The 25,713-nt window shown below is 33.5% G+C and overlaps 3 protein-coding genes across 5 annotated transcripts; 2 read left to right on the forward strand and 1 right to left on the reverse strand.

The window, feature by feature from the left end:
* The first annotated feature begins 1,016 nt into the window (after nt 1–1,016).
* LOC103985638 (uncharacterized) lies at nt 1,017–6,923 on the forward strand. Of its 2 annotated transcripts, none has more exons than XM_009403394.3 (6): nt 1,017–1,489; nt 2,290–2,385; nt 2,489–2,644; nt 2,727–2,787; nt 5,674–5,798; nt 6,657–6,923. In XM_009403394.3, exons 1-6 carry the CDS (start codon nt 1,130–1,132, stop codon nt 6,723–6,725), a joined length of 867 nt encoding a protein of 288 aa, XP_009401669.2. In that variant the 5' UTR covers nt 1,017–1,129; the 3' UTR covers nt 6,726–6,923. The 2 variants fall into 2 exon arrangements, with proteins under 2 accessions (XP_009401669.2, XP_009401670.2); XM_009403395.3 differs by having other exon boundaries at nt 5,677–5,798.
* A 731-nt stretch (nt 6,924–7,654) lies between these two features.
* On the reverse strand, nt 7,655–14,489 carry LOC103985637 (vesicle-associated protein 1-1). Of its 2 annotated transcripts, XM_009403393.3 has the most exons (8): nt 14,259–14,489; nt 14,106–14,176; nt 13,890–13,971; nt 13,694–13,809; nt 13,426–13,590; nt 13,291–13,338; nt 9,619–9,696; nt 7,655–8,096 (listed from the first exon to the last, which is right to left on the reverse strand). In XM_009403393.3, the coding sequence occupies exons 1-8, from the start codon at nt 14,308–14,310 to the stop codon at nt 7,989–7,991; spliced, it is 720 nt and encodes a 239-aa protein (XP_009401668.2). In that variant the 5' UTR covers nt 14,311–14,489; the 3' UTR covers nt 7,655–7,988. The 2 variants fall into 2 exon arrangements, with proteins under 2 accessions (XP_009401668.2, XP_064965636.1); XM_065109564.1 differs by lacking the exon at nt 13,291–13,338 and having other exon boundaries at nt 14,259–14,445.
* Nucleotides 14,490–25,338: 10,849 nt separating this feature from the next.
* LOC135611585 (peroxisomal membrane protein 11-4-like) lies at nt 25,339–25,713 on the forward strand. The gene has a single exon (XM_065107222.1). The coding sequence runs from the start codon at nt 25,339–25,341 to the stop codon at nt 25,711–25,713; it is 375 nt and encodes a 124-aa protein (XP_064963294.1).

The following is a 25,713-nucleotide window of genomic DNA, read 5'->3' on the forward strand; positions in this document are numbered from 1 at the left end:
AAAAAATATGTAAATTATTCTTGCTTATAGTTTTGAAGCAAAAATACACAAAAATAAGATAAAACACGCTACCAAATGAATGTACAAACAAACAAAAATGATGAATAGTCTATTGATAAAGGTGTTGCTAGTGCCTAATAGTCGTTCATTACACAGCAATGAACGAGATGTTGGTGATGGTGAGGCTAGGGCTCCATTAGACCACAGCAATCGAAAGGAATAGTTATCATTGCCAACCTCCTCCATTGCTCCGCATAGATGTTTTGATGGCGACGATGACAACAACAACCAACGATAAAGAGGAGGTAAAGTGACAACGATGTGCTGGAACTTTCCTATTCCATTCCTCAATTGATAATGAACCAAATCAAAGGACAATCTAGGCTCAAATGAACCAAATCAAATAGTTAGGTTTTAGTGGAATCAGTTTGATCCGATTCATCTAAAAGACTCAGTTTAAGTCTAAAAAATTAAGTCAAACTAAGTCAAAATATATTTATTATATCTTTATAATTTTATTGAGAATATTTTGATTAAAATTAGAAAAAAAGAACACCCCTAGAAAAAACCAAATATGGGGCACCATATGTTAAAAACCCATTACTAGGGTTTCTTTTTCTGGTAAATGATCTTCTTTTTTTTTTTCAATACATGTGGCTGTGACTGTCTTGGTAAAATTAATATCACAAATATGCAATTATCGAACTTGGCAAGCATAGAGACGTAAGAACAACACCCATAAAGGTGTGTGATTCGGGAGTCTGCACGCAGAAACAGAGGCCACGGCTTAATTGAACCCGACATATTTGAGCCGGTCCAAATGATTGGCCCGTGCTACAATTTTGGGCCGCTCTCCGTTGAGGGAGCCTGCACGCAGAAAAGAGGCCACGGCTTAATTGAACCCGACGTATTTGGGCCGGCCCAAATGCTTGTGCCGTTCTACAATTTTGGGCCGCTCTCCGTTGCGGGAGCCTGCACGCAGAAACAGAGGCCACGGCTTAATTGAACCCGACATGTTTGAACCGGCCCAAATGCTTGTGCCGTGCTACAATTTTGGGCCGCTCTCCGTTGCGGCTCTGCCACTCCCTAATACCAAAGGAGACCGTTAACCGGACATCGTTGTTCCCAAATGGGAGAAGCATCGAAGGCGGACGAAGGCCGTGGCGGACCGATGCCCGAGTACGAGCGGCAAAGGCTCTCCAGGATACGAGAAAACCGATCGAGGCTCGAAGCCCTCGGCATCTCGGGACTCGCTTCCTCCCTCCTCAGCCCTCCTCCTCCTCCCTCGAAGCGCCAGGAAAGGAGGGAGAAGGCGATGAAAGGAGCAGGCCGGGGAAGAGCCGTCGGCGACGAGGATGACGACGATTACTTACCCTCTGATGCTGATCAAGATGATGGGGGAGAAGGCGGTGGGGAGAGTTCTTCCTTGGGCGAAGAGGAGGAGGAGGAACAAGCGGAAAAGAAGCCTTCTTCTGTCTCGCGGGGAAAGGTGCACGCACCCTTGATCTGTTATGCTTTGATGTTAGCTTTTCTGGAATACCTATTAATGCGATCTTTGTGAACGTCTAATCCACTTGCTTAAGTCTTATTCTGTCAGTACTTTCTATCTACTTGATAGTGTGATTCACATTCTCAGCGATTTAAAAAAACTTCATATTTATGATGTTCACCATAATCCGTATGATGTTATCCTATGAACAAATATAGGAGCTTATAGTTTCTCTTATCACAAAAAGTGGTGCTGAGATAAATTAATTTAGTGGCTTGCTTGTGATCTTGCTTGTTGGGCATAGGATTTCGGTTAGAAAAGCAAAGCAGAAGAGAACCTTTGACATAGAAGAATATTGCATTAAGCACAAATCATGATATAGAAGAATAGTTCTGAAATTGTTGAAACTTCTTGTTGTTATACACTACTCGTGATTTAGCACATTGCACATCCTGATATCATGAACCAACTAATCGTACTACCACAAATATGAACCAACTAAAGTTACATACCCCATCGTTGCTTCCATATTGAGTATCTGGAATGCTCAATGTTCTTAGTAGTCATGCTTCCACTGGTAGCTGTGGTTGATAGACTGTCTCATGGCTTCCACCCTTCAGTTATTAGTTGTCTGCCTTGTTCATTGACAAATGTTTCTCTGTTATTTACTATGAATTTCAACACTATGTAGAAAAAAATGAAGTGCACCTTTTTTCCCATGCTTATTCACTGTAGTAAGTTGTTTGGCATGTAGCGTTATGGAATTTGGTCATGTTTATCATTGTTGTTTTTTGTTTTAGGGAAAGAAAAGGGGTTCTTCAAAAGCAGCAAAAGTTATGAAAAAAGGTAAAACAGAACCTAACGATTTGACTGACAGTGATACAGCCTTAAAGCAGGTATATGTTAAGAAAAAATTTATATGCCATTCATTAGTAGTATATAACTAATATATTTGAGGCAAGATTTGTTGCGAAAGCTTTATTAGATTTCCATATGCAGGCAATTGCTCTTTCATTGGGAGAACACATGGATCCAAATGAAGCTGTTGGTGGGATTCCTCAAAATTCTGGCAGTAGTGTAGCTGATTTTGGTCCTTATAGGAAAGATAAATCCAGTGCACATGGACCTGCCGGGAGAAGGAAGAGCAAGATTGTGGTAGGTTATTCTGCGTATACTGACAAACATTATGGTAGCTCAGGTATCTTCATGATGCCATCTATATTTCCTTGTGTTGCAGAACAAGAGCAGAGTGCAACTAACTGAAGATGAAGTGGATGCTTACTTCTTTTCATTTGATGGTAGGTATTCTTCCACGATATGTTGCATGTTTGTGAATAATGTTTTTGGTATTCATTAACATCCATCTGAAGGTTGCTTAAACTGGTCATATATTATTCTGACTCTTCTTTCTGTAGTGAGAATGTTGTATTAGTTCATACTTTCTCTTAATGCTTGTTGTTTCTGTTGGTCCATCTATATTTGTTAGTATTCAAGCTTTAGAAAAATAGGTATACTTTACATGACTGATTTTAGAATATAATCTTATACCTGTTGTGGCTTCTGAATTTTATATATGAGCTTGACTCTTTTTTTTTTATTGAGTGAATTCCATAGAAAAGCCCCACTTTTCCTAATAATACTAAATTCCCCATGACTTCCTGCCACTTTTTTACTGACATTATTTGGTTTTGCGTATTGTTATGTGTATTGGGTCTAGAATGGTTGATTTAAATCGGTTTAACCAGGGTCACTTCAGAACACCATTCTGGTTTAATCTGTCTCAGCTTCGCCAAAGCCTTCATATCGAACTTTAATCCTCATGGAGCCACGGCAAGCCCTAAACATCATGCATCGTTCTTTTCTTTGAATCTTAACCCTCCTTTGCTGAAAAATGAAAGCCAAAGTTCTCGAGACAGAAAGAGAAGAAATGACAATTTTGAAGAATTAATCATAGTTAATTTCTTGTTTACTTGTTATTAAAATAACTTCTTGATATATCTTTTTGACTAATTTTGAAACACATGTTTGCAATTCCAGCTGCTGATAAATTTGAATCATTTGCTAAAATTGAATCATTACAATTTGATGCCTATTTCAAGAAAAAAAGGCTATCCAAATTGGATTGTAATCAATCATAGCTTTATCGATCATTTCAGACACATATTTCCAATGCCAATTAGGTGCAGTAGAGGTCAGATGATTTCTATAGTCCTGAGATCATGCCCTTTGGAGATTCTGCGACAGACTTTTGTTGAACATTTTATCAAGATCCTTGGTATCCTAGCTTCCTGGAAATTTCTATCATGAGTGATGGGATGAAGATTATAACTCTATAATCAATGGGGCTTAATTTATTTTCCTCGATCAGTGATGTTTCTCTTTGTAACAAACAAAGTATATCAAATTGATTTAAAAACTAAGACATGCAGGTATCTTTTTGGTAAGCATTTCTCAATGAAAGCATCAACTCGAATTCAATTGGAAGAGTTGATGATGTCATTGCACTTGGTTGATCAAGATAAAGTTGTGGAGGATTTTTGCCGAATGTATATATTATACATTTTTGCTTGTATTTTATTTTTTCTGAGTCATTTTTGGTCACTATTATCGTTATTGTTATTAGTTGTTCATCTTTTGACTTTGACTAACTACAACTGGTGGAATTGCCTCATTCCTTCATTTTAGAGAAAATCTTAATTATTAGAGATAGAATTCAACGAGTGAAGCGTGAAGAGAGTGATAGTTGGTTATCTGAAACAGTGATTAACCTTATTGGCAGTGAGTTGGTTAACTATAGTTTCATTTAATTATAATTTTTAATTTTATTTTAATATCATTGCTATTAATCTTAATTTGTTCTTTGATCAGGTTGGTTATGTGAGAAAGTAACCCACTTTAAGTCGGTAGGGCATGTAAAAACTGCACGCTTATTGAAATGGTTGACACATGCATGACATTGGAAAACAATTAAATATAGTTATTGAAGATCTCATCAGAAGGTGCAAGTATATGTGCCATTAAATTTAATTAATGGATGACTTGTTTATGGTATTAATTATTGAATATTGTACTTTTAAATTATTCAGGAGATATGTCCTCTACCATTTGAGGCTTCATTATTGGCAGATTTAGATCATTCAGGAGAACCACATTTAAATGAGGTTACTTGTGTTGTAAGTAAAATCATTGTACTTAAAATCAGTGTAACTTAGAGCCAAAGGTAAGATCTTTGCCCTATTAATTATTGAATATTGTTCTTTTAGATCATTTAAGAGATATGTCCTCTACCATTTGAGGCTTCATTATTGGCAGATTTAGATCATTCAGGAGAACCACATTTGAATGAGGTTACTTGTGTCTTCAGTAAATCAGTGTACTTAAAATCAGTGTAACTTCAAACCAAAGGTAAGATCTTTACCCAAGAGGCTTCCACACCTCTCTATAAGGATATTGACAAGTATTTTAATGGAATAAGAGCAAAGCCAAAAAATAGGATGTATTTGGTAAAGGAAATAAAATTGGCATACTTTCAGCTATTAAGTGCTTTAAAATTTTTTTAAAAAAAACCATCCTAAAATCACCCATCTAGAGCTTTAAAAAAAACTTGAAAACTGCACAATCCTCCTAAAACTAATTTATAGGAGTTCTGGATCAATTAAAAGCGGTTTAGTAGGACTTTAGTAAAACTAATTTATAAGAGTTCTAGATCAATTAAGAGTGGTTTAATAGGGCTTTAGTAACACTGTTCTTGAATGATGTTACATTGATCTTCTGCATTGAGCAAAATCAGTGTAATATAGTTGGAAGATCAATGTAACAATCTACAAAACCAGATCTAACCCTTTATTTAAACCAGTCTGGACTTCTTAAATCGGTTTTGAAAACTCTTTCCAAACTAGTCGCGAACTTGCTTCAAACTGAGACTGTCCTGAATGGGATTTTCAGCAAGGAAAATTGAGGGGTACAGTACATGGGCATTTATTTAAAGGGGCAAAAGGTCAGGCCCTTTGTCGAAATTTTAGAATGGGAAGTGCTCTCCAGAAAAACTGGAAAGTTGGGGCTTTTAGAGAATTCACCTTTTTTTTCATCTGTATCCATGATTTGATGACCAACATATGTAACTAAGAGTTTGCTACTTCTTTTTCTTGCTGTAAGTTTACATGTTTTTATGTTTTAACATGCAGAAGTTGGTAAAGGCTACATCACGCAACAAGATCTACAGAAAATGGCCATTGCTCATGATTTTAGTTGGACAAAGAGTGAGATTTTCAATATGATCCATTGCTTTGACAGTGATGGAGATGGAAAGGTACTATTTGAATTAATTTTCAACTAGACCATCTACATGATGAATATGCATAAATCACTTGATTTTTTAAACTTTTGGATGAAATGAGGAAACATGGAACTGATAATGTCATTGATTGATCACCAATGTGCACTTAAGCATTTGGGTTTGTCATCTGTGAAAAATCAAAGAACATCTGATTAAATTGTTGTAAGAGAGAGGGGCTTGCCGCTGGATATAAGCTTGATTTGATGAAATACTAAATGAACATGGATTCTAAGTAGCAAAATTTCTCCAAGTTGTTTTGTTTTGTCACCACATTTGTCGTGATTTGGGTGACAATGGGCTGGGCTGGTGTGCTAGCTTGACAGGCCTAGCCTGTCCTAAGGAGGATTCGGTTGACTGCCATAGCTCAGTTGACATTGTTTAAGATTCACAGGCCATTTATGGTCTCAACCTTGGCCCTGCCTGGGGGTCTTATAGCATTTCATCGTGTATTAATGACTTTATTTCTTTGAAAAAATGTTATATTTATGAAGTCACTATGGTCCTAGATATAAATGTCAGGATTTTGTAGATTTAATTGCTGTTACGCAACAAGATGCACAAGTTATGTTGGTTAAAACTAAATTCTATATGCCTTTCAGTTCACAAAATTTTATCAAATGAAAACCTATTCTTCGTTTGCTTGAATACTTATTGCTAAGGCACTTAGATTCCTGATCAAGTGACACTATAAAAGCTTATCCAGAATGGGCCATAAGCTGAACAAATTTTATGATGGAAGTCTTATTGTTTCCAACTGGCTTTTAACTTTGTGTCATAATAACAATTACCTCTGCGGACCTATGCTGATGTTTCAATTTGTGGATTTTGCAGCTAAGTCTGAAGGACTTCCGAGCCATTGTATGTCGATGCAAGATGATTAAAGATGCCGCAAAACATTGATTTTGGCCGACACTTGTAATTATCTAGACCAAGTAATTTGTCATGTATATCTTACTCGAGGATCATTACTTTTCCAGGTCTTTTTGTGTCCAAGACTCTTCTTTCTTCTAACTCGTTAAAAATGTGCATTTGTGCAAAGTGGTGGATAGAAGAAAATGGAGGAAGGGAACAATTTTGGCCTTCCCTATTCTTTCAGTATCTTAAGAGATCCTGGATGGCAAGTTGGGATCATCAGACGGTTTAAATGACATCTTATCTTACTTATACACGCACTCTCTCTCTCTCTCTCTTTCTCTCTCTCTCTGATGACGTAAGAGAATCCAAGAAGGGAAAATGAAAATTAAGAAACTCAATCAAAATGTTAATAATAATTATTATTTTTTATTTTTAATATAAAATATTGATTTATCGATATGTTTTTGTCTGATGATGAAAAACCGAACATTGTTGGAGGCCTATGTAACGATGGCCTATGTGGTTTTCTATTGAGCACCGATGCATGCTGCTTCATCAACCCCACTCATCCTCCACCTTCTCGTTCTCACCGACTATTAATTTGATGAACATTCACAAGAGGATGACTCGTCTATCGATTGTATTGAGGTATTATCGATTGTCTCGAGATTGATACTTAATCGATATTTTATTTTTTGCTCCTATGGATGCAGCATATTAACCATATACTCGTTTCTTTTGTTCAACCAAAGATTAAAAAAATTAAAGAATAGAAGGAAAAGGTTCAGTAATTACGGTTCCTTCCTTTTAAATAAATGCACAGGGACTCGTCAGCCCAACTCTAGTAGAGTTCCACAAAATCATTTTGAGCATATGTTTCTTTGATTTAATTTCACATTCATACAATTAATTCAATCACATCCATACAAATAAGTATTTTTGGTCGATAGTGATTCATATTCGATAAGGTAACGAACGACACAAATCAATGACACATGTATTCAACCACTTGTTATTGTCACATCACATTGTCTGATTTAAACGTTGAAGTTTCAGAAAAAAAGATGAGAAGCTTGACATGGCATTGACGTTTGCTCCTCACAACAAAGATTCAAAGTACAAAACAAAAAAGATGCCAAGTAGTGAAATCACACACTCACAGTTATAGATGTTACACCAACTAAGATGCGGATGAACAGTCATAGAACCCATCAGGACCTTAGGTGAGCTAGCTCTCTGATAACTGATCCTAACATGAATCTACCAGTCAAATCGAAGCGAGTACCCGACTGAGGCTACGACTGATTGTTACTTCTTCAGCACGCACCCCAGAAAAATTCCGAGCAGGGCAATGATCACCACAAACAGGAACGAGAACCCTCCTTGCTGCTTGCTGACTTCTCGCCTCACCAGTTCCTGCATGCAACGACATCAAAGAATTGTTGTTTCAGAAAAATCTGCATCATACTGGCATTTTATTTACCCACCCCCTCCATTCTAAAAGTGACTCGTTATACAATTCCCACAGTCTGAAACATAGGAGGTAAATGACAATGCGGTTTCCCAAAGTGTTGAATGTCTAAGTTCCTTATGCTCATAAGTTTTCCAGGAAGAACATTTCAGATGATAATAAATGAGGTCATAAATCTAGACTTACAAGTTACTATAATTACAAACAAATGAAAAGAACCTCTTTGTATACTCTTTTATAAATTCAGGATAGACAGATGTTTTGTCAAATGAGTATGCTTGTTATAGTTGAACTTTGGCTGTTACCAAGCAAAACAAACAGAATATGTTATACGATTTGCTCTGCTTTATAACTAAAAAGGGGCTTCCACCAATTAGTTAATTATCTTAACCATTAAGATATTAGAAACATAGTTGTGGCAAAATCTGATTACGATCATAGGGCAGAAGGAGAGCAAAGATAGCTCCGGCCATTCATTAGGAGTGAGGTCAGGACAAGGGATCAACTTTGTGGCAATACTACAGAATGACGTTAGGAAATACTTAAAAATTACCAGGACATGGGACGGACTTTTCAAATGCATGTTTTTAAGGTGATTTCGAAAAGGTCAACTTGCAAAAGTGCACAGTTCTTTTTGGGACACGCAAACACATATAAAATTAAACTGCTAATACTGTCAAAATATATTTCAGATTATATTAGAAAATTGATTACAGGCAGTTCACAGCCTTCTCAGGTCATAGTAGTGAAACCAGGTTTTGCACAAGCTGAACCAGAGAGATTAAATATCCACAACTACTTGTGATTTACTTTCTCTTTTTCCTTTTTGCAAAAGAGAATATTAACTTTTATTAAGAAAAAAAGCACAGACACCCATCTCCTCTCCTAAGGAAACACATCAGACCAGAGTTCATTACAATGGTTCAACCTTCCAAAATTTGCTAACCATGTGCAACACAATTAGCTTCTCTAAAAATGTGTGTTATCCTATATTCAGTGAAATGTTGCAGCAATCCAAAAATATCTGTTATCATTGCTATTCAACATAAACATGTGAAATGGAGGACATCAAGAACCTTTGTAATAGCCACTAGCCTTTGCAACTGGAATCAGTCAGCCGAAAAGATTTTACCTGTGCATAAGGTGACAAACTATGCAACTATAAATAATGGGATGAGTGGCATATTACAGCAGCAACTAAGGGTGACAAAATCTCGAGTTTGTAAAACTTGAAGTACCAAGAAAAATGGGTATTGTATAAACAGGAAGTAAAACTTGAAGGTGCACAGAAAAGTTCAGAATGTTCCATCTTAATGCTGTACAAACTTCTTAAAAGAACCCAAGTGATCAAAATCATTTTTTATCATTACTAACTCACACCATAATATATGTAGCATGCTACAAAATTTCATTTAACAGTATGAGAATTACTAGTCCTGTCACATCATTAGCCAGGCTAGTGCTTACCAATTCTTGTTGAAGCTTATTGTTCTGCTGAATAGCAGTATTCTTGTCCTCAGTCAACCTTGAAATTAGAGTCAAATTCTGGAGGAGAAAAGGTCAAGTAAATTATTCCTTGAAATAGACAGATGTCCGAAATATCTTGTAAAACATAAAAGTTGAGTATTTAAATGCATGACCACAGACAAGCATCAGATGGGGACAGCAAACTGTAAAGCACCAACTTGAATTTGGCTGTACATAAAGAAGAAATACTTTCAAAGTAAGAAATATTACGACAGTAGAGAGTACAAAGACAATGGCCAACATTTATGCATTCAGATGAAATGTATAATTAGAAAAACCACCACAGTCAGAGCTTCTCAGATTGGTTTGTCAGAAAAACCAAAAGACAAACTAACTTGTTTAAGTTAAGATAACTTGCTCAAGTGGTAGGTCCACTGTTGGAACTTATGCATAAATTGAAGTTAGGGTTACTTCATTAATTAGAAGGAATTAGTCTATGAAAAAAATTGATCTATGCAGATTTCAGTCACACATGACTCTATGATGTTTTCACGGATTAGGATGTTGGCACACAACTTCTACCAAAGATCCCTTTAAGTAGAAGGCTATATCTGCCCTGGGAACATTAACTTGACTATGTGAACCTAGAATCAAGTTAATAGTATATTTCAACTTGGCATGACATGACATGACTACATAAACTCAATTAGAATTTGTTGGTTAACCAAAATTTCAAGTTATAAAGAAACCGAAAGCAATCTCCTCCAAGAATATCGTTATCTTCCAATTTTTTATCAGTTGTTTTGACTGATACGATCCGAGGAGCTCGTCTGTTTCCCCGCATCTGACATGAGGGATTTAGGACCGGCTCATTAGCATTTCTGTGCTCAAAGTTAACACTCCACAATGCATCATTTCCATGGAAAACATGAGTATGATGATGCCCTCATCTACTCTTCAGGAAGAAGATTGAGAAATAAGTACATAAATCAAAAGATATGGGATTTATAATTGACGAGACAAATCTCAATTGTTTGGCAAACATTTTTTCAGTGCCCAGATCAATGGAGGGATTAGGGTTTGCATTGACCTCAGAGACATGAATAATGCATTCCAAGGAAGATTTTCCTCTGCGATTGTTGAAACCATGATAGACAACGCTTGCAGATAGGAACATGCCTTTCATGTTTTGCTTGTTTGGTTGCAAAACATAAAATATAATATCATGTACCATAATCTAAATATTATGAAATAACAAGGGTATACTACGAGACAGTATGAAATAACTAATAGAAGCTGTAAAATACAAATTTATGATAAATAGAATAAATCGTACCATATCATAAGATCATATAAAAAGGTGACCCTCAGCATCAAAGTAAGGTTGCTCCATGGCAATCTAGGTGACTGGGTAACTAGTCACAGAAAAAACCTTTTGCTTGCAACGATAAGGTTGCTTAAATTGACCATCCCTAAACAACTTATAGATGGAAATCATGTGCATTAGGTCATCCTTTTTAATAAGATCATAATAATAGCAAATATATCGATTTAAAGATTTATGTAGTAGTCATGAACGTTGTTAAAAACGCTAAGTGCTCAAAGACACCAAGGTTCCAAAATGCCCACTCACTGATATAAAGATTATAAAAAATATATTTACTCACTGATGAGCAAACTGCATCCTCAAGCAACATCCCCGAGTTGCTGGATCGAATGTCGTATCTATGACAAGCATAGGAGATGGAGATTAACCTCAAACGGATGCAGTTGGATCGTAATCATAGGAGAACAGGGAGTCAAAGATGTAATTAGGGCAACATCGCGACTGTCGAAGAAGAGGTCGAAAGTCATCTAAGGTAGGGTCAAAGTAGGGTTTCGAGCAGAAACACGGCTGCCTGGGTCCCTTTGGGTTTTTGCTAAGTGGGAGTTTATACCTAGCTGATGAGATTGAACCATGGTTTGATGCATCAACTGACACGGACAGTACCTTATTTCCTTACCGAACAATACGAATCAGTAATGGTTGGGTTTCGACCGTATCGATCTCGTCTTTGGTCAAACTAGGTCACAACAATCAAATTGACCTTTGGGCCCTGTTTTGGCCCTTTAAATCCTCATCTGTTCCACCTCTTTCACTCTCATTCTTATTCAGTTTGTTATCCATATAATCAAGAATTTCTAGTCATTTATGGCTTAGATACATATTGTTCTTATATAAATATAATTTATATACCAAGAAATTATGAGAAAAAAAATCCTAAAATGTTTTTTGAATTTTGACCCATTTTCCATTTTTCAGCCCCTTTTCAGAACACCTATACATCCAGAGGTACCGACAAACAATATGCCAATAATGACTAGTATGTACTAGTCTGATCAACGACTGAAACAACTGGTCGACACAGCACAATGTTCCTTAGATTGAACCACTTAATTTTGATTTGGATCAATCTCAAGTCTTGGTCCAATCAGATCAACTAATGCGTCTAGCATAAGCCTAGGTTAGCCTGAGATATATCGTTGCTTAGGCTGGGCTAGGCAAGCTTATGGGTCACCCATGCCAAACTTAGGCACTAGTTAGGTGACGTCAAGGCTCAGGTGATGGCTGGGAAGGCACTCAGTCAATGGCAACTTGCCAAGTCTGTTCAAGGTGCTTGAGGCTAGCCATGTCTGGCTTGACTGTCTGCACGAGCGGCCAAGTTCCTGGTGACTTCAATGGTAATCACATCATGAAAATTTCCATAATAGCCATTAAAAAACTTAAATGCTAGCTCTTCAAATTGAAATTTGAAACTAAACTGTAACAATTACTTGAAAAGTTGAAAAACCCTAAACCCGATTCTTCGATTAGTATCGTCAAATTCGATCATTATGATCCTAAAATATTTTGATGACTGATCCCTTTTTCCATCCTTAATTTTCGAACACAGAGTTTCATTTGGGTTAAATTACATGCCTTTTGGAACACGGTTCATCATCTCAGAAAAATAAAATGGCAAATGATCTAAAACATGGATGCTTGAGCCATGGATGTCACATTGTTGGAACTTCAACAGCAGAGCTTCAACTGTATTCAATGTGTTCCACATGTCTAATATTACATACAGAACACAACATGCACCTATGCCCAATTTGATACCCAAACACATCACATGTGATAACCAACAATGGATCACGTGAAAGGTATGCCAGTCCTTGATGGATTGATAAATTGTGTACGAGGGACGACACAGTAGTATGCGCAATACACACATAAGCTTGATAAAATGAATATATTTGTTACATTTATTTAGTCTTATTATATTTTTTTCTACACTAGTCTTTCTCAACTTTAAAGTATTACCAACTTTGGATTGTTTGCATATCATACCAAGGATTTAATTTCGGTCTGATACTGGTTTATGTAACCTACAGAACTGACACAGTACTAGTATATTTGAGTGGTATATCAACTATTGATAAAATAATAAAATAATAAAAAATGATATATGGCTTTTATTAAGCTTTTCGAAAATGTTTGCTCAAATGATTATTTTGTTAGGAAAGTCTAGGTAACACTACTAGCAAAAGCATATAAACCATCTTTCAAGATGAAAGGTCCAACATCACATTATCCATTGCTTTAATTGTAAGTTCATCAAAACTCCAAAATGAAAATAACAAACCCACCTCAGAAGATTTTCCTTGCTGAATATCTTCAGCATATGCTCTTGTCGCCTACGTTCATATTACAATCAAAATCCTCCATGTCAAAAGAGCATGCTAAAGGTAATCTGTGCATAAACAAATCATTCAAATACTCACAGCAAGTAGCTCTGAGGCATTCGAATTTCCATTATCCGAAACAGAAGGCCTGGGTGATGAGTCCTCGTCAGATCCCTCAGGAACTGGTGAGGGTGGTTGAGGTGGTGACACATAGAGAACTCGCAACTTCACCTCATCCACCACATTCCCGGACTCCTTTGCAAACTAGAACAACATCGAATATATTTATCAATTTTCAAAAGGATTTGCATATAACACGTAACCGCATGCAAAAGTTCGATATCAGATTGCTGGAGACAAGAAGTACCATTTCCTGCGTGATGTCTTTCACTGTAACACCTTGGTTAACCACGACACTTTGGAGAAGAAACTTGTCTTTGCATTGCATGTCCGGCGGAGCTTCACGCTGTGCTTGCATTGTGACTGAAGCAAATTGTTGCCTTTTCAGATACAAATTTTCTGTCAGATAACCTGAATCTACGGCAGAGACAAGATTAGCATACCAATAACATCGCATGTGGATCGGGGCTGAACGATCCCAGCATTGGGTCTGACACAGTACTTCTTCGGGCTCGTCGTCTTGACCTATCACACCAATCGAATTCTACAAATCAAAGGTTCAAACTTGACACGAAAAAATCCATTTCAATTTTCTAGGGTTTCACGAAATGCAGGATGACGAATGAGAAAGAGAAACAGGGAAGACCTAAATCGATTACCTTGAACCCAACGTAATCATCGGACTTGTTGGTCAGTTGAATCGAGCACGAGATCTGCTTCTTCAGTTCGACTTCACCCATCAAATCACAAAAATTCAAGGATAAGAAAAGAAACGCAACAATTTACATAGGGAAAGGGGGAATCGGGCTTACAAGGGAATTTGAGCTCCAGGGGATGGATTTCGAGCAACTCTCGGGAACTCATCTCGAAATCGCCTTCTCGCCCACCAGTGGCCGCAAAGAGGGAAGAGGAGAAGAGGAAGAAAGGAAGAGGGCGAACAAGTACAGGAAAAGAAAGGCAAATGCCGGAAAAGGAAGTCGGGATCTTCCGTGTTCGTGGATGCAGAGTTGCCGATGAAGGCAAGGCGAACGTGCAAATAGGTAAAGGTGGGTTTCCATTCTTACCTTAATAGGGTACGAGGCAAGACTAATTTTAATATAATTGAGCGTCTTATTTTATAAAATTAATGCATAAGAATTTCTACTGAAAGATTAAAAAAATATTAATTAATGAACGAATTCTTAGAGAGAAAAAAATGTTAACTTTGGTTTTTTTTTTTTTTTTTTGCTACAACGTTTCTACTTTGAATTCTTAGAAACAAAAAAAAAAAATTCTTTTCCTAGCAACATGCTTTATATTTTACCCATTTATCCTTGCATAGCTAAGTCATTGTTTTTCCACTAAGAACAATGGCTTTTGGAGCATCGATTTAGTAAGGTTTTATTGATCGATTCGGATTGAGACGATTCACTACTTCTGATTTAACATTTTAACTCTGTTTAGGAGACGTACAAAATGGATGGTACAGTATACAGTAAGCTGATGGGTACTAAGAAGCAAAACAAAACTTCTTTTTTTCTTTTTCTTGAATCAATATAAAAAACATCATGCAAGTATATTGATGTTTTTGAAAAAAATATTTGTTTCGTATTATACTTTCATGGAAGCCAATGTTTTATATAACTCATTTTACTGTTATTTTAGTTCATTGATTTTGAAAAATTATTTATTTAACTCCAATGATCTCATTGTAGTAGCGAGGATGAAGTATTTTTAGTTCATGATAATATTTATAGACAAACATTAGGTGAGACATTATGATGTTTGGGTAAAGATCATTTGCCAAATAGCTTAAGTTTTGTAACGAAGACGATAATGATAATGATCTCTTTGAAGATGAATTAGATGAAAAAAATTATAAGAAGAGGTTGAAGATGATATAAACTATAATATTTATGATACAATAAATACTGTTGGTTAACGAGTTATTTTAAATCAGGATATGTATGATAATATTAAACAAATACTTATTGAATATGATTGTAATCAAAATGATGATGTGTTAGTTTCTTTGAAGATGATATATGTTTGTACAATGATCTGTTTGTTGGTCAGGTATGATATTTAAATGATATTAAAGTTATTATGTCATATTGTATATATTATTTTGTAACCAAAATAATATTTTTGTATAGGTGTTTCGAGATAGAGTTGAATTTCAAATATCATTGAAAGACTATCATTCCATGAAAATTTAAGATTAAATATGTTGCAACTACATGTTATAAGATAAAAGCAAAATGTAAAGTTTTTTATTATCAATGGATGATAGTAGCTCATGGTGGAATATATAGTTTTCGAATTACTAAGTTTCACAAAGAGCATGATTATAATTTGCTAGGATTGAATAAAGATCATAAGAAATGTAATAGTTCTTTTATTGTAAATTAAATCAAAGATCAAGTGATGACAAATATTGATTATACTCCAAAGATGATTATTATTGATATTCAAAAAAAAGTTAGGATTATTATTGACATATTTTGCATGGGAGATTATATTTCGACTCAAGGTTCGCAATATCGTATCGTATCGGTGTTTTGACCTGGGCTCCGTACCGGTACGGTATGGTGTACCGAACGGTATACCCAAGTGCATCGAGCACTGTAGCACTGTCGGACCGGTAGCAAGCGATCCGCGTACCGTTAGTTTGTATGACCGGTACGTACCGCCCGTATCGGGCGATACGATTCGGTATGGCAAACCTTGCTTCGACTAGTTATATATTAATATAATTTTATTTTTAAGAAAGTTAAAACCGTACGATTACGAGACTTATATGTTCAAATGATAGTTTCATTAGAAAATTATTTTCAAATAATATTGTGGGCTTTCGAAGTTTACCTTAGAAGTTTCAAATTATATATGCAACTTATTTTTGATATTAACATTGTACATCTATTAAGCAAATATCTCGATGTTTTGATGGCTATAGCTATTGATGATTATAATAGATTATTTCTAATTGTATTTGTTGTGACAAAGATTTGAGTGTAGGGATTCACGAGAGTGGTTCTTGTATCAATCGAGAATATGTATTATGTGATTCAAAAATTTAACTATTGTTAATGACCAAAATCTAATAATTCTTTCAGTTGTGAAAGAGATCTCCTAATATAATATCATGATTATTAGTGATATGTGAGATAAAAAGGTTTGAGCCATTGCTAGATCCACTACTAGATACAAACTTAATGAATACATGCATAAGTTAAGAAACAATCACATAGAAAGTTTCATATATATATATATATATATATATAGTTCGCAATACCGTATTGTACCGGTGTTTCAACCTAGGCTCGGTACCGGTACAGTGTACCGAGCGGTATACCCAGGTGCACCGAGCACTGTAGCACTACTACAATGCATTGCTACAGTATACTGGTGCATTGTACTGCTACTATAACAGTGCACTGCAACTAACTGTACTGTTGCAGTACTACAGTGCACTGCAACAGTGCATTGTACTGCTATAGTGTTACAGTGCACTTCGGTCCGATAACGGGCGGTCCGTGTACCATTAGCCTGTCGGACTGGTACGTACCGCCCGTACCGGACGATATAATTCGGTACCCGTACCGGACGATATAATTCAATATGACAGACCTTTTATATATATATATATATATATATATATATATATATATATATATATATGAAATTGAGATGGAGAATAGGCTTATGCATATTTTACTAACCGTCGTAACACAATGCTGACCATAAATGCATTAGAAAATATAAATTCATTATCGAAGGATGTTCATCAACACATAATAACAAAAAAAATTTTAAATATCAATAATTTGGACATAATCATCGATTATATAAATTTCCACCAGTATCATCAGCTTGTGTGGGAAATGAGATTTAGATAGGAATTGTAGCAGCTTATTAAAGATTAAATTGTAATTTCAAATAGGCTTAGTGAAAACTTATTTTAAGTGACCTATATATTTATAATTTAATATGTTTTAATTTATTCTAATTGTTTGATTGTTCAAGGTTGATGCAAAGCGTAGTTTCAGTAGATTTACTATTTATAATACATATTTTATTTTACATGTTGAAAATTTTTAATAAATTTGAGATTGACTTTTGGGGTTGAATTCTCCGGTCTAAATTTTTACAAGATATTTTGGATTAATTTACAAGATAAATGTTAAAAAACATTGCATGGATCCATGATATTTCTATGAAGATATAAATAAGGGAAAAAAAAGGTCAAAAATAAAAATGGCACACAATTCACAAGCTGAATAATTCAAAAAAATATCAAAAACTTTATAAAACAAAAAAACTAGTGACATATATCCATTCGAGTCTAATTCAAATCTTTTCTAAAAATTTCAGGTTATTTGGACTTGTCCTTTAATACGATGCACTATTTTTTGATTTTGGAAAGAAAATAGTACATCACATATTAGGAAAAGTTTTCTCTTGCCCAAATTTTATCCAAGTGTTTTCAATCAATTTAGAAGCTTAAGTATAAAAGAATTACATAGAACCATGATGTTTCTATAGAAATGAAAAAATAAGTCAAAAATAAAAAACAACATATAGTTCACAAGTTGAATAATTCATAAAAATATAGAATAATTTTTTTTTAAATTAGAAAACTAGTGACATATGCCCATTAAGGTCTAATTAAAGCCTTCTAAAATTTTTAGGTCTATTGAATCAATCCTTCCTGATGCATTATTTTTGGATTTTGAGCAAAAATAATATATCACATATTAAAAAATATTTTCTTTGACTCAAAATTTTATCATATATTTTGAACAAATATGGAAGCTCAAATGTAAAAAAAAATTACATGGATCTATGATATTTTATGGAAATAAGAAACAAAAGCCAAAAATAAAATATAACACATAGTTCATAAGCTGAATAATTTATAAAATATAAAAAATTCTTAAAATAGAAAACCAATGGCATATGTCCATTTGGGTTCAAATGAAGCATTTCCTAAAATTTTTAAGGCTATTGGACTAGTCCTTCTATGCATTACACTATTTTTTATTTTTAGACAAAAATAGTGCATCACATATTAGAAAATATTTTCTTTAACCCAAATTTTTATCAAGTATTTTTGACTAATTTAAAAGCTCAAAGGTCAAAAAAATATTATATGGATCTATGATATTTCTATGGAAATGGAAAGAACTGGCCAAAAATAGAAAATGGCACACAGTTTACATAGTTTTCTATTTTAATTTTTTTGATATTTTTATGAATTATTAACTTATAAACTATGTGTCTTTTTTATTTTTTATTTTTTTTTATTTTCATAGAAATATCATGGATCCATACTATGTTTTTTTGACATTTGAGATTCTAAATTGGTCCAAAACACATAAAAAATTTTGGGTTTGATAAAATATTTTTTAATATGTGATGCACTATTTTTGTCTAAAAGCCAAAAATAGTGCATCACATTAAAGGATTGATCCAAATAATCTAAAAATTTTAGAAAATATTTGAATTGGACTCAGTTAGAAATATGTAACTATTTTCTCATTTTAAAGAATTTTTTAATATTTTTATACATATATCTATCTTAAGTCCAATTTAAATCTGTCTTAAAATTTTTAGATTATTTGGACCAATCCTTCAATGTGATGCACTCTTTTTTTAAATTTTGAGCAAAAATAATGCATTACATATTAGAAAATATTTTCTCCAATTCAAACTTTTGATAGGTTTTTTGGACTAATTTAGAAGCTCAAATGATAGAAAATATTTTTTGGATCCAAAATATTCATGTGGAAATAGGAAAAAGTTGCCTAAAAATAAAAAATGACACAAAGCTTACAAGTTGAACAATTTATAAAAATATCGAAAATAATTTTAAATGGAAAATTATGACATATGCCCATCTGAGTCTAATTCAAATCAATCCCAAAATTTTTAGATCATTTAGACTAATCCTTCGATAAGATGCACTATTTTTTAGATTTTGGACAAAAATTATACATTGTATATTAGAAAACATTTTTTTACCTAAATTTTTAACAGATGTTTTGGACCAATTTAGAAGTTCAAATGTCAACAAATATTACATGGATCTATGATATTATGTGGAAATGAGAAAAAGTTGGTCAAAAAAAAAAAAAGATACATAGTTCACAAGCTAAATAATTCATAAAAATATCAAATAAATTTCCTAAAATTAAAAACCAGTGAAATGTCCATTTGGATCCAATAGAAGTCTTTCCTAAAATTTTTAGGTCTATTAGACCAGTCCTATGCAATGATTTTTGGATTTTGGGAAAAAATAATGCATCACATATTAGGAAATATTTTCTTTGAACCAAACTTTTATAAGATATTTTGGACCAATTTAGATGCTTAAATATCAAAAAACATTATATAGATCCATGATATTATATAAAAACAAGAAAAAAGTTAACCAAAAATGAAAAATAACACAAGGTTCAAAAGTTAATAATTCATAAAAATATCAAAAAATTTTGAATAAAAATCAATGATATATGTCTATTTGGTCTAATTGAAGTTTTTCCTAAAATTTTTAGGTCTATTAGACTAGTCTTTTAATGCATTGCATAGATTTTGATAAAAATAGTGCACATATATTAGAAAATATTTTCTCTAATCCAAATTTTTATTCGATATTTTGGACCAATTTAGAAACTAAATTGTCAAAAAATATTACTTGGATCCATGATATTATGTGAAAATAAAAAAAAACCAAAAATAAAAAATAACACATAGTTCACAAGTTTAATAATTCATAAAAATATCAAAAAATATTTAAAATGAAAAATAGTGTGATGCATTGTTTTTGAATTTTTGGAAAAAATAATGCATCACATATTAAAAATATTTTCTCTGATATAAACTTTTATCAGGTATTTTAGATCAATTTAGAAGCTCAAATGTTGAAAAAAAAGACTGGATTCATAAAGTTTCTATTAAAATGAGAAAAAGTTGGTCAAAAATAAAAAATAGCATACAGTTCATAAGTTGAATAATTCATAAAAATATAAAAAATTTCTAAAATGAAAAACTAATGAATATGTCCATTTGGGTCTAATTGAAGTACTTTATGAAGTTTTTAGGTCTATTGAATGATACTTTTATAAAAATAAGAAAAAAATAGTCGGTAACAAAAAATAACACATAGTTCACAAGCTGAATAATTCATAAAAATATCAAATAAATTTTCTAAAATAAAAAACTAGTGACATGTCCATTTGATTTAATTGAAGTATTTTCTAAAATTTTTTAGGTATATTAGACTAGTCCTTTAATGCTATGTACTATATTAGACTAGTCTTCTTCTCCGACCACTTCCTTTGGTTGTCGAGGTTCGTGTTGGGGATGAAAGAGCAAGGAAAAAATAGAATACTACGATACAAGTAAAAAGAATCCTTTTGATTCAAGAAAACTGATGTAGTAATTAAAACAAGAGGATTGACATAGAATACTTACAAGATATTCCTAAGTGTATTCTCCTTCTATCTTACTTCATGAACTACAGTCATATTTATAGGATCTAGTGGTAACTACCATATCACCATGTCACCCATGATTGAGGTAGTTATTGAAACTACCCTATAACTTCTAGATCATGGTAACTACCTAGATAACTACTATGAATCAATTCTCAACACTCCCCCTTGATTCATAGTTACATACATCGATTTGCGACATTGAATAAACATGCTTTTGAACTGGAAACGACTTGGTGAGGATATTTGCAACTTGCTCATATGTTCCATAATACTTTATTGTTATGACTCCACTTACTACAAGATCCCGGATGAAATGATAACGTATCTCTATATGCTTCATTCTTCCATGAAATTTTGGATTCTTGGTCATTGCAATTGTGGCTTTGTTGCCACAAAATATTTCTGTTGCTTCTTTTTGTTCTTAATAAAAATCTTCAAGAAGTCTTCTAAGCCATATTGCTTGACAAGTTGCTGATGTTGCAGCTACATATTCTGCTTCTGATGTCAATAATGTAGTTGTTGCTTGTTTTTTTTGAACTCCAAGATATAGCTCCTAATCCGAGGCTAAAAATATTGCTTGAAGTATTCTTTCTATCATCTAAAGCTCTTGCCTAATCACTATCAGTAAAACCAAATAATTTATATTTAAAATTATGAGAATACCAAATATCATAATCTGTAGTTCCAACAATATAACACATAATTCTTTTAACAGCACTAAGATGATGTTTGCTTGGGCTATGCATAAACCTGGATACTATACCAATAGATAAGGTAATATCTCGAGTATGAGTTAGATAAATCAAACCTCCAACCAAACTTCCGTAGTATCTTGCATTTGTCAGACATGTACCATCTTCAAGTTTCAGTTTCTTATTTACATTCATGGGTGTTGTTGCAGCTTTGTAATTAATCATATTAGATTTTTTAAGTAAATCCATTACATACTTTCTTTGTGAAATAAAAATTTCATCTGATCTTTGCTTCACTTCCAACCCAAGAAAATAGTGCAGTAGACCTAGATCTGACATTTCAAACTTATTCATCATATATTTTTTAAATTCTGTCACAAAAAAGTTAGATGAACCCATATATATAATATCATCAATATAGAGGCAAACCATTAGAATATTATGTTCACATTCCTTCTTTAGATAAAGAGTAGGTTCATTATTGCTCTTCTTTAATCCATTTTGATAAAAATAATAATCAATTTTGCTATATCATGCCCTTGGAGCTTGTTTAAGCTCATAAAGAGCTTTTCTTAACTTATATATCTTTTCTTCATGTCCTTTAACCAAAAAACCTTCAGGTTGAGTAACAAAAATCTCTTCGTGTAAATCTCTACTTAAAAATGCAGATTTCACATCAAATTGATAAACAGTCCAACTCAAGTGAGCAGCTAAAGTCAAGAAAGTTCTCACGGTTTCAAATCTAGCAACTGGAGAAAAAGTGTCATCAAAATCAATACCTTGTTGCTGTGAATATCTTTTTGCTATAAGCCGAGTCTTATGCATTTTGATACTTCTATCTGCATTAAACTTTGTTTTGAACACCCATTTTAATCCAATAGCTTTCTTTTCTTTCGATAGATCCATTAGTTGCCAAGTTTTATTCTTCTCAATTGACTTGATTTCCTCCTTCATTACTTTTCTTCATTCATCTTTTTCAACTGCTTCCTCAAAAGTTGTTGGATTTGAAATAAACAAAGTAAATGTTGAGTCAAATTTTTGTCAGTGATATGAAATTTCTTGGAGGGGGTTTCATCCGAGGAATCAAAATTTGAACTTCTATTGGGTGAGGTTGACGATAAACTTGTTGGAGCAAGATTTGTCATTTGATTCTATGGAGTGTCTAGTTCTGTTGGAATCCGAATTTGTGTTTTACCTTTATTGGTCTCCCAATTCCAACTTGCCCTTTCATCAAACACAACATTTCTGTTAATAATAACTTTGCCACTAATATGATTATATAATCGATATACTTTTGATTGTAAGGAATAACCAATTAAGATATGTTTTTCAGATTTTTCATCAAGTTTGTGATAATTTTATGAATTCACTAAAGCATAAGCAATATAGCCAAAAATTCTTAGATGGATTATACTTAATTTTATACCATACCAAGCTTCAAAAGGAGTTTGATTCATAACAGCCTTTATTGGTGAAATATTCAACAAATAAACTACTATTGCAACTGTTTTTGCCCAAAACTAATTTGGAAGATGTTTTCCTTTAAGCAAACTTCTTGTCATTTCAACGACAATCCGATTCTTACGTTCAGCTATACCATTTTACTCCGGTGTATATGGTGTCATCGATTCTCTACGAATACCATTTTCTTCACAAAAAGAATTAAACTCATTAGATAAAAATTCACCACATCTATCTGTCCGAAGTGTCTTTATGTGTCTACCACTTTGCCTTTCTACAAGTGCCTTGAATTTTTAAAAATTATCAAATGTTTCAGATTTCAATTTTAAAAAATATACCCAACTCATGCGGCTATAATCATCAGTAAACAATAAAAAATATTGACTTCCACCAAATGATTTTGTATTCGTAGGTCCACATAAGTCAGCATGAATTAATTCAAGACAATTAGATGCTCTTCATGCTTTTCCAATAGGAAATAATTTTTTACTTTGTTTGTCATAAATGCATCCTTCACGTACATTAAGTGTATTAATCTTGAGTAATCCGAAAATTATTTCTTTTTGACTTAACAACATTAAACCCTTAATGTTAAGGTGTTCATATCTTAAATGTCATAAAGTAGACTCATTTTTTTTAGTTGCAACAAGTGTATGCCTTTCAATATTTGATACATCAAGTGGAAACATCTTGTTTTGCGTCATGTAAACATTTACTATAATCAAACCAGATTTTTTTTATCTTTAATAGTGCATGAATCATCACCAAATATTACTGAATATCCATCATCAATCAATTGTCCAATACTCAACAAGTTATGTGATAAAGTAGGAACAAAAAAAACATTATCAATGTATTTTACCTTCCCTTGATTTGTCTTCACCTCAATTGTTTCTTTTCCTTCCACTTGGATTTGTTTGTTATCTCCAAGTCTAACTTTCAACTTGTGAGTTTCATCAATATCTCTAAATATTAATTTTATGTCTAACATATTATTAGAACATCCACTATCCAAAAACCAAATATCATTTGAGATATTATGAACTTATGAATGAGTCATAAACAACTTACTATTTTCTTTATTTTCCTCCACATAGCTTTTGTTTTTCTCTTTTCCAACAATTTGCCTTCATGTAACCAAACATTTTACAATAGTGATATTGAATTCCACTCTTGTAATTTTTTTTATTATAATTTGATTGCCATTCATCATGCCCATCAAAGTATCCTCTTCCTCTTCCTCTTCTATTTCCTCTACCATGAAATCCTCCTCTACCACGTCCTCTTCCTACAGATTTTTTATTTTTATTTTGAAGTAGAAGACTTCCCCTTAACCTGAAATGCTTTCTCTTCATTTTTTTTCAAGTGACCTGTTCAACCTTGCTTCATGTGTTTACAAGGAACCCATTAGTTTATCAAATGAAAATGTAGATAAATTTTTTGACTCCTCAACAATAACATGATCAAATTTTAGAGTTAAACTTCTCAAAACTTTTACAATAATTATATGATAAAAAAGATGTTCACCATAAGATTTCATTTGACTAACAATTTCAGTCACTCGAGAAAGAAAATCTTACACCGATTTATTGCTTTTCATGAACAAAATTTCAAACTCACAACGGATGGTTTAAAGTTTTACCGTAATCACCTTTGATGAGCTTTGAAATTCATTTTGAAGTATCAACTAAGCTTGCTTTGAGGTTGTTGCTGTTGCAATTCTTAAGAAGATTGTCTCATATACTTATTGAATGAAGAACAATACCTTTGAGTCCTTCTTTCTATTTTCCCTCGGCCTGATTTCGTCATCTGGATCCACATATCCATTCTCTATTAAGTCTCAAAGATCTTGAGACTTAGAATATAGTCTTCATCTTGATACTCCAATTCATAGCATTTGCCCAAAAAGATGGGAATAAAGGATTGAGACATAGAATTACCATTGAAAGCTATAATGCCCAGTTCAGATTGAAACTATATTTTGATACCACAAATGTTGGGGATAAAGGAACAAGAAAAAAATAGAATACTACGATACAAGTAAAAAGAATCCTTTCGATTTAAGAAAACTGATGTAGTATTTAAAACAAGAGGATTGACATAGAACACTTACAAGATATTCCCAAGTGTATTCTTCCTTCTATCTTGCATCATGAACTACGGTCCTATTTATAGGATCTAGTGGTAACTATCTATATTACCATGTCACTAGTTATTGAAACTACCTTATAATTTTTAGATCATAGTAACTATCACGGACAATGAGCTACATCTCGACCTTGGACGAGGCGCTGGGCTACGTGTTCTTCGTCATCATGGACTTCATCCTCATCAAGAAGGCGTCGCAGGAGCAGAAAAGACTAAAGGAAACTGCAGGTGACGATAAGGACGAGATACAAAAGATCAGAGTTGACATAGTGACGAGGGTGATGGTGGTGGCTGCCAACGTCGCCGATTTCGTCATTGCGGTGGCTTGCATCGAGCCGAATCCTTACTGCAACAATGCAGTAACGTTAGGGATTAGTGGATTGGTCTCAGCTTGGGCAGGTTGGTACAGCAGCTTGCCATCACAAAGAATTATAGAGACTTCATCTTTCACCACGATTCAAGAGTTCTTATCATGGCATGACGGATAA

The sequence above is a fragment of the Musa acuminata genome, chromosome BXJ2-5, assembly GCF_036884655.1.
Source record: "Musa acuminata AAA Group cultivar baxijiao chromosome BXJ2-5, Cavendish_Baxijiao_AAA, whole genome shotgun sequence".
Classification (NCBI taxonomy): Eukaryota; Viridiplantae; Streptophyta; class Magnoliopsida; order Zingiberales; family Musaceae; genus Musa; species Musa acuminata.

Excerpts from the sequence above, each read along its gene's own strand:
- LOC103985638 (XM_009403394.3), top strand. The coding sequence starts at position 1,130 with ATGGGAGAAGCATCGAAGGCGGACGAAGGCCGTGGCGGACCGATGCCC. Across the intron at positions 1,490-2,289 it reads CTTCTGTCTCGCGGGGAAAG|GGAAAGAAAAGGGGTTCTTC; the intron begins GTGCACGCACCC and ends TTTTTGTTTTAG. Across the intron at positions 2,386-2,488 it reads GTGATACAGCCTTAAAGCAG|GCAATTGCTCTTTCATTGGG; the intron begins GTATATGTTAAG and ends TTCCATATGCAG.
- LOC103985637 (XM_009403393.3), bottom strand. The coding sequence starts at position 14,310 with ATGAGTTCCCGAGAGTTGCTCGAAATCCATCCCCTGGAGCTCAAATTC. Across the intron at positions 13,810-13,889 it reads ATCCACATGCGATGTTATTG|TCACAATGCAAGCACAGCGT; the intron begins GTATGCTAATCT and ends AATTTGCTTCAG. Across the intron at positions 13,591-13,693 it reads AAGACATCACGCAGGAAATG|TTTGCAAAGGAGTCCGGGAA; the intron begins GTACTTCTTGTC and ends ATGTTGTTCTAG.
- LOC135611585 (XM_065107222.1), top strand. The coding sequence starts at position 25,339 with ATGAGCTACATCTCGACCTTGGACGAGGCGCTGGGCTACGTGTTCTTC.